The sequence below is a fragment of the Nothobranchius furzeri genome, chromosome 3, assembly GCF_043380555.1.
Source record: "Nothobranchius furzeri strain GRZ-AD chromosome 3, NfurGRZ-RIMD1, whole genome shotgun sequence".
NCBI classification, from domain to species: domain Eukaryota; kingdom Metazoa; phylum Chordata; class Actinopteri; order Cyprinodontiformes; family Nothobranchiidae; genus Nothobranchius; species Nothobranchius furzeri.
In genome coordinates, this window is record NC_091743.1 from 41,537,911 (window position 1) to 41,546,392 (window position 8,482).

Sequence of the window (8,482 nt, forward strand, 5' to 3'; positions counted from 1 at the left end):
GCAGATCTGGTGCGCATCTACGTCACTGCTCTGGTCGAACGAGAGTGAAGGGCGCGAGATAGAAATAAGAAGCGCGGTCGGAATGGGCGCTCAGCGGCTGCTGCTGTCGGTACACAGAACCTCCAGCGCCGGCCCCTCAGAACCACACCGGGACAACGGTCCACTCCAACGTAAACACCTCTGTGCGCGCGCGGCGGAAGGAGGGAATATCGCCGTGTGACAAAGTAAACAAGTGAAGCAGAGAAATGTCTTCGTGGTCGCGCGGGTAAGAGATCGATCGTTGTTGCCGGATGTTGTTTTTGACAGTAGCAGAACTTGTTAATCTACTGATGTCTGGACGTTACTGCCTAGCTTAGATGCATTTGCAGCTGCAGTTAGCGGAAGGGAAACACGTTAGGAGGAGTTTTATTGTTGGAATTGTGACTCACGACTGCCGCCCTTTTCCGGGCTGTAATCACGAACAACAAGTCTGAGCAAATGAATCCTTGTCCTGCCCTCAGCAGTACTGTTGGTTGTAGCTAGTGAATTATAAATAATATAACCATGAAAACGCGCAAGTCCGCTCGTTTAGCCTCCCCCCGCCTGTATGGCCTTAGGGCGGGCACTGGCTAACTCCTGGTGTCTTCATTAATCAGCTGTGCACATGTGTTTCTCAGCGAGGATGCAGACGAGGCCATGCATCAGGACACTGATTCTGATGTGGCCGAGCCCAGGGATGGAGGGAAGGTGAAGGTGAAGTGGACTCAGGAGGAGGTGAGTGTGCTGACTTGTCCCAGATCACGTCGTTGTGGGTCAGCAGACCTGAACACACTGGGTTGTCTTTACAGGATGAGAAGCTTAAAGTGCTGGTTCTAAAACTGGGTCAGAATGATTGGAAACGTGTTGCCAGCTGCATCCCAGTGAGTCCCGCTGTTCTGGTCTTTAGTGTTACCGTCTTCGAGTCACTCCTTTAGCTCGTTCGTGCCTCTCTTTGCATTCTTCAGACTCACACCGAGCACCAGTGTCAGCACCGCTGGTTGAAGGTCTTGGATCCAGAACTGGTCAAAGGTCCTTGGACCAAAGAGGAGGATGAGAAGGTGGGCTGCGTTTCGTGTTGTGGATCAAGTGTAGAATATTTCTTGAGATTGTCAAAAAGATGCAACTGAATTGTTTGTTTTTCTTCCAGGTCATAGAGCTTGTTAATCTCTACGGTAACAAACAGTGGGCGATGGTAGCCAAGCACCTGAAGGGCAGACTGGGAAAGCAGTGTAGGGAGCGCTGGCACAACCACCTCAACCCCAACGTGAAGAAGTCATCGTGGACTGCTGAGGAGGACCTGATCATCTACAAGGCCCACTGTCTGCTTGGAAACCGCTGGGCCGAGATCGCCAAGCTGCTTCCTGGAAGGTCGGAAAATGTTGCTTCCTGTTTTCTAAACAAGTGGGAGGATGCACTGATTTGTGGTTGAAGCTGAATCTTCTGCTGAAAGGTCTTGTACATCGTTTAACAGGACGGATAATGCTGTGAAGAATCACTGGAACTCCACTATAAAACGAAAGCTGGAGATGGGCTTCTACGCCAGCGAGGTTTTCAGAGCAAACGAGCTGGAGGAGCTGCTGGCGCGCGTTAGTAAAGACGTGCTGGTGGGTCGTCTCCCTCCACCAAGCCTCCTACATCAGCAGCAGTCTCACGTGTTTCTGATTCGAACATCTTGTCTGTGGTGAACCAACAGGTCGCTGGATGCTCTCAGGATGGTTCGGACAAAGAAACGGATTCAAAAGTCCGACTTTTAGTAAGAAATCATCGCATCTATTAAAAACTATGAGCTTAAATGTTGCATCAGCCATCAGTCCTTATGTTTTTACAGAAGTCACAGGAACCATCGGCTCCTGCTAAGAATTCCCACGAAGCAGAGTCGTCCAGGGCTGTCTCCTCTCTAAAGGACGTGTCAAGCCCCAAGACCGATGTGGACTCCACAGGAGAGACGAACAGTTCCAACTGGGTGGTGGACAGCTCTGGTTTCCTCTACCCTACAGGCCCTGTGCTGAAGGAAGTGCTGGACATGGTAGACGGGGTAAATACCCATAATTCACCAGAAAAATAACAAACGCATCTCTGAAACTAACTAAAGTTTAATCGTATTTGATTATAAGAAATGAGAAGCAACTCGTTGCTCCGGTTTAGTTAAATAACCAGTTGCAGCAGAAAGATGATCACCGGTGCAGCAGTTAAATCCAGGTGGTGCCTTTTTCTGTCCGTGTTGTTTTAAAGGATTATTCTATTCTATTCTATTCTATTCTATTTAGTCGACTCTTTGTAAAATCTAGCGGATACCAGACTTGTAAATAAAACGATATCTCCTGTTGGTGGAGGACTTGGACGGCTGGTGCAACCTGGCAGCCTTCGACTTGCCCGAGGACAGCCCCAGCCCCGAGCGCCACCAGTTCCGTCTGGAGGGCAGCGCCTTGCAGGAGCTGAGCAAGTGCAGCAAGGGAGAACTCATCCCCATCTCCCCCGGAGGAATCACCCCTCCCTCCATTCTGTCCCGCCGCAGCCGGAGACGCATCGCCCTGTCTCCAGACGTCAATCGGTCCATGACTCCAAAGAGCACCCCTGTCAAAATCCTGCCCTTTTCTCCGTCACAGGTGAGGAAAAGCTCCATGCTGACGGCACCGACGCTGGTTACACGTCTCCGTCATCCGGGTCATGGTAGTCTGATGAAGGCAACTGAACTTCTTCGGTTCTTCGCCTAAAAGAGGCTTAATGGCAGCAGGACAGAAATAAATGCACCGATATGACATTTTTGGGCCGATATCCAAATACTGACATCAGTGCTTCTAAAATCAGCAGGTTTTGCATAGAATGAACACATTAAAGCTGAAGAGATGATTACAATCACGGTCACATGACTAAACGAATACACCCCACCCTCTTAAACATAAAGAAGATGGGGGGAAAATATGGGTTGTTCATATCGGCCCAGTTTTATTTATGGGGCCGATGCTGATGTACAGAAAATGTGTGTGTATTTATTCTACTGCCCAGCTAAAGCCTCACACACATAATTACTGACCTATTAGCATGAAGCTGGTTATTACAAAGATGTCAGAAGTGATGTTTGTCCCAAAGCCGTGACAACTGGTTAATCGTTTTATTGTAAGATTGGAGTTTGCTGCCTTTATAAATAAAATGGCCGTTTAATCTCCTCTTTTACTAAACGTCGTTTTTTAGAGGCACAAAATCTGCCGACCTGACTTGTTGTTTTCAGTTCCTGAACATGTGGACCAAGCAGGACACGCACGACCTGGAGAACCCGTCCCTCACGTCCACCCCCGTGTGCAGCCAGAAGGTCGTCGTCACCACGCCGCTGCAGCGGGACAAAACGCCGCTCACGCAGAAGGAAAAATCCATGTGAGTGAAAAAGAAGAGAGGACAGATGTTTTCTGTAGCGCGGCGCCTCACCAGATAAAAAATCGTCTCAATTAAAATAAAAAAGATTTTTAAAAGTGATTGAAAAATCACAAAAATGAGAAAAATAAAAAATGTAAGGAAAGAAATGAGGAAATGAATAAGAGCTAATCAGTGGAAACCGGGAAAGGTGGAACGGGTGGAACAAGGAGAGGGTGATGAAGGTCCGACCAAAGCCTGAACAGGTGAGTCTTCAGCTGCTTTTTAAAGGAGACCGCTGAGTCCACTGATCTCAGGCTCAGGGGGAGAGAGTTCCAGAGTCTGGGGGCCACAGCAGCAAATGATCTGTCACCTTTGACCTTTAGCCTGGTGCTGCACAACCAGTAGGCTTTGATCACTGGACCTCAGGGACCTGCTGGAGGTGTAGGGACTGAGAAGATCACCAATGTATGATGGTGCTTGTCCATGTGAGGCCCTGCTGCTTTGCTGTGGAACAGATCAGTGTTTTTATTTTCACTCATGACCTTATTTTTGTGTGTATTTTAGGTTTGTTACTCCGAACCACAAGTCTGGGATCTGCACAACGCCACGAACCCCAACACCGTTCAAGAATGCCATGGAGAAGTACGGCGCTCTGCATCCTCTGGTGAGTCTCGCCCCGGTCTCCTCACAGCCGCTGGTAGGTGTTTGGTTTACTTCTGTGTTTGATTTCTGCTATTTCCTGTTTGGTCTCCTCAGCCCCAGACTCCAAACCTTGAAAACGATATTAACGAAGTCATCCTCAGAGATGCGGGGATAAATGTGGTCGTCATGCGTTCCACTCCACCGGAGCAACGGCGCAAAACAGCGGTAACGAGAGCTTTTTTCCAGTCAGGCGTGAAGCAGCGTGCTTTATAAGAGAGGAAGTAAAACCGAACAATTACAGGCAGCAAGGAGTTAGGAGCACCAAGAAAGCTGTAGCTCCTCCCACTCTAACGGGAAAGAGCGGATTCAGAGAGGTAGTAAAATCATGGAAGAAACGACTTTATGATGTTTTATTTGTGTGACATTCTGTATTGGGTTTGTTTACCTCAATACACCTGCAAACATTACATCCATTTAAAAAAAAGGCCACCTCCTGGCGTCACGTGGTCAGAGAGACGTAACCCGATTGACTAAAAGCCACGCGGCTCAACGAGGTGACGAGTGCTTTGGTCACTAGGAGGTCAGGCCACCTGCCATGCTGAATATCAGCTGCTGGATTTGTACGGGTGAAGTTGACGCTGGTGTATTTTAATTAAAACATTCAAATACATAATTTCACAGAGTAATCAGCATGTCGTGAATTCAGCATCTAAAACACGTCGTTTTCTGTTGAGACGGGTTTGTTCCATATGAAATGATGTCGGTAATCTGAAAAATAAAATGCTGCCAAATAAAACTAATCTGTAATTAAAATATCCAGAATAAAATATTATCGTCAACGAAATTAGATTCCTGATCTAACAACTGAAAAGTAGAAGATAAAAAATAACACGATCTCTGTACGTATACAGTAGGAGCAAATGTACTAATGGTTCTGTACCTGTGCTGGAAATGTTCCTGATTCTAAGAAAACCTCGGTCCATGCCTTTGACATAAATATACGTGGACATCTCCTTTCCATAGGCTCCAATATCACGCTTTTGTGCCAAAATGGGAGGTGGCCACCACCGCCATTTTGACCGTGTCACAGGTTCCGTCAAGCCCAGACAATTCCACAAAAGGAAAGAGAGGTGGAGCTGAGGGTGGGGCTGTAAGGCTGGGATCAACTGACGACACCCGGTCGAACTAGCTACAAGCTAACCTGAAGCTAATGCGGAGGTGGGAGCTAAGCTAACGGAGGTAGCAACCTAGCTACAACCGGAGTTAACTGTGCACAACACCAGAGCTTCTGAGTCAGAGATACGCCGGACTGACCGCTGGGTAAAACCGGGTGGAACACAGAGGTCTCCCAAAAGCTGCCGAAAGCCGGCAGTCCGCGCAGCAGACCGAGATGCGCCGAGCTGCAGGGAGGGGAGAACGGGTGGAAAACATCGGTCTCCCGAGAGCTCCACAAGCCGATAGTGGGAACCCAGCTCCACCAACATGTTATATTTCAACCCATTTTCTAAAGTGTAGCATTATGTTAAATGCACTGGGTTTTACCCTATTACATTTAAATTTCATGGTTAAACAGTACGTGTTAAAATCTAAGCTCAGCTCGGCAGTGACCTAAAATACATAAATATAATTTTACTTACCGAAAAAAATGAAGTGCAGGCTCCTTGGATGCTCTATTAGTGCAATTAATGCCACAGCAAGTCATTTTGTCCAACAATTGCACAAAAAATATCCAAAAAAGAATACACACACACAGAGACTCAAAATCCTGGAACAGTTTCCAGGCCAGACCGAGGCTCTACTGAGGCCTTTCCACGGAGCTAGCTCTGTGGTCACGTGGGTCGGATGCTCATTAATTATACAGAATTTTAGGCTTTTAATACACTTAAACAGAAGAGTGAGAAAAAAATTCACCCCCCTCAGAGTTGTCATGAGTGTAAACTAGATAATTTAAACCAAAAACATGTTTTGGTACCAGGCTGTGAACATGTTTATTTCTGCTGTGAAATTGGTATTTTTAACATGGGAGTCAATGAGGATTTGCTCGCTTCTGACACCAGCCCCTAGTGGATGAGGGTGGAACTGCAATTTTTGGTATTTCCGGGTTGGACTCAAATTTTAGAGCAGCATTGTGGGGGCTTGGTCCATGCGTATGAGCAGCATCTAGTGGTAGAACTCCACACATGTTCCTCATCTCTGAATTATTTCACCCAATAAACAATTCTAGCGGTGGAAAATCAGTTTTTTCGCGCCCGACTGGCGCCAAAACCTGTAAGAGACACCTGTGACTGACAGGAGCATGGCTGATCTGTGTTATCTGAGGATTTGGCAGAATGTGCACTCCGGCGCGTCCTCCGTGAGCGCACGGATCTCCCCGAAAGGGATCCTTCTGGAGCTGTCGTGGTTACAGACCACACACATCCGACTCTAGCACATTCAGTTGTTTACAACTAAGAGAAGAACCCGTCCAGAACCTCCTCTGCTGCCCCGTCATACGCAGCGTGTCGTCGTGGTAACCAGACTGAGTGGCAGCTCAGAGGAGGCTGCACTCGGACAACAAAGGTTTCCAAACCGAACATGCAGACAACTCTTTGATGTCAACGGTAAATGACAGCAGAGTGACAGGATGTCTCCTCTGGCCCACGTTTATAAATTTTTGGGGAGGAATGCAGGGATTCCTCTCATGAGCTGAAGACACGGTGTGACCAAATATGGTTAATTGAGGGTGTTTCTGTATGTAAATGATGGTGAACAAACACGAGCACAGGTGAGATTTATCATCAGGTGATAGAGGAGGAACGAGAAGCCATCTGCGTTCGTATGAGCAGGAATTTAGAAATATTCTACGAACGTTTGATGCGTACAGCTCCTGGACTCCACCCCGACTCTAGGTGTCAGTCAGCAGCGGTACAGCCGAGTTCTGCAGATGTTCTCTTGAGTCTTCTAAAACGCCGTTGAGCTCTGTTACAGAACACTCACCCACGGGTCTGCTGCCTCGTCTCGTTGCACCAAACTAAAAGCTTCCTGGAATGTCTTCATGAGTTTGGCTAAAGTGGAGCTGGATCTTTAGTCCTCAGCTCCTCACAAGGAGGAACAGGTGGTTCCAGACTGGAGATGCATCAGACCACAGGATAAACTTGTGATCAGCTGATCTGGAACTGTAACTGTAGCTTTGATTTGTCACCCCGCCTGCAGCATCGCCCTCCGATGAAGAAGGTGCGGAAGTCGCTGGCCCTGGACGTCATGGAGGTGAATCCTCCATCCAAACGCAAATCCGGCAAGATGGAGGCCAGACGCACCATCAAGGTGGAATGTGTAAATAAACAAAAGGTTCAGTCGTCTGTAGATGTGAGTTCTGATGTTTTTGCCTCCTGCTCACAGGAGGAACCCGTCACCGTTCCTCTCAACTCCTCATCGTTCCGGAGCAGGAGACATGAAAGCATTCTGGACCAGGGGTTCCTGCTGGGGCCAAGTGACAGCGCCATATTTCCCAGTTCACTGCCTCCACTTCCTGTAAGTCATCCCCTCCCAGTATGACCTCAGCACCAGTGTACGTAGTTCTGATCTGAAGCTGGTTTCTCTTTCCACAGATGTCCAGGGAGTGGGAGAAAGTCGTTTGTGGACAAACTAAAGATCAGCTGATAATGACGGAGAAAGCAAGGCGCTACCTTCGCTCTCTGAAACGCAGCGCTCCAAACCGGGCTTTGGTTCTGTCCTGAGTTCGGTTGCCACGCCAACGTGGGCAGAGACCGGCGACTACAGGGTTCAAAGAAATGACCCGTTTGAGAGTGTGGTGCTTCTAGATGTAGGCTAATCATTGTTGATTTCAAATGTTAGAAAAGAACTTTGAATGTAAAAACAAGGAATCAAGATTGTAACATTTTGTAAAAATTGTGGTTTTATGAATCTGGAAAGTGTTTTTGTACTGTTGTGAACAAAAAAAAAAACCCTCAGGAAACATCTTCACATCAGTTTTACTGCAGAACATGTTCACCATAAGTAGAATTAAAACCTCAAGTCTCACAAATTACATCCCACTGCAACCCTAACAGCAACTTATCAATATTTTAAAAATGTGACCTGTTTTTATACAGTAAAGGTTGTGTAGAAGACCTGTTCTGACCACTGTTTGCATAATGCGTTGTTATTTAGCAATATTTGTAAATATAATTAGAGTTGGGTATTATCTCACTCATGTAATAGATGGGTTTAATGAAAACATCTATTTTTCCAGAATGTTTGTTCTATTATTTTTCCACACTTTAACTGCTTAAAGGCTTCAGTAAAACCAACCAAGTGACAGAGGATGGCAAACTGATAAAATAAAATATATGATTCCTGCCAGATAATTCAATTTGAGTAATGTAACTTTAGATCAGCAACTATTTATCAAATCAGACTTAACAAAACAATAACAGAGTGCTTTGAAATGGATGTGGTTAAAAATACAAAAGTGCAAAGTGGTCTATTTGAT

General features: G+C 46.6%; 1 protein-coding gene across 1 annotated transcript; it reads left to right on the forward strand.

Moving 5' to 3' along the window:
• The first annotated feature begins 61 nt into the window (after window positions 1–61).
• mybl2b (v-myb avian myeloblastosis viral oncogene homolog-like 2b) lies at window positions 62–8,352 on the forward strand. Its single transcript, XM_015959972.3, has 15 exons — window positions 62–265; window positions 657–753; window positions 828–899; window positions 984–1,076; window positions 1,166–1,386; window positions 1,490–1,622; window positions 1,712–1,771; window positions 1,847–2,053; window positions 2,352–2,624; window positions 3,248–3,390; window positions 3,934–4,033; window positions 4,126–4,236; window positions 7,204–7,314; window positions 7,390–7,521; window positions 7,599–8,352. The coding sequence occupies exons 1-15, from the start codon at window positions 246–248 to the stop codon at window positions 7,725–7,727; spliced, it is 1,902 nt and encodes a 633-aa protein (XP_015815458.3). The 5' UTR covers window positions 62–245; the 3' UTR covers window positions 7,728–8,352.
• The last annotated feature ends 130 nt before the right edge of the window (window positions 8,353–8,482 follow it).

What these genes read in the sequence shown, in the direction of transcription:
- mybl2b (XM_015959972.3), top strand. Translation starts at nt 246, where the DNA reads ATGTCTTCGTGGTCGCGCGG. An exon ending in TGCTGGACATGGTAGACGGG is followed by an intron (nt 2,054 to 2,351) that starts GTAAATACCCAT and finishes CTGTTGGTGGAG; the next exon opens with GACTTGGACGGCTGGTGCAA. An exon ending in ACGGCGCTCTGCATCCTCTG is followed by an intron (nt 4,034 to 4,125) that starts GTGAGTCTCGCC and finishes TGGTCTCCTCAG; the next exon opens with CCCCAGACTCCAAACCTTGA.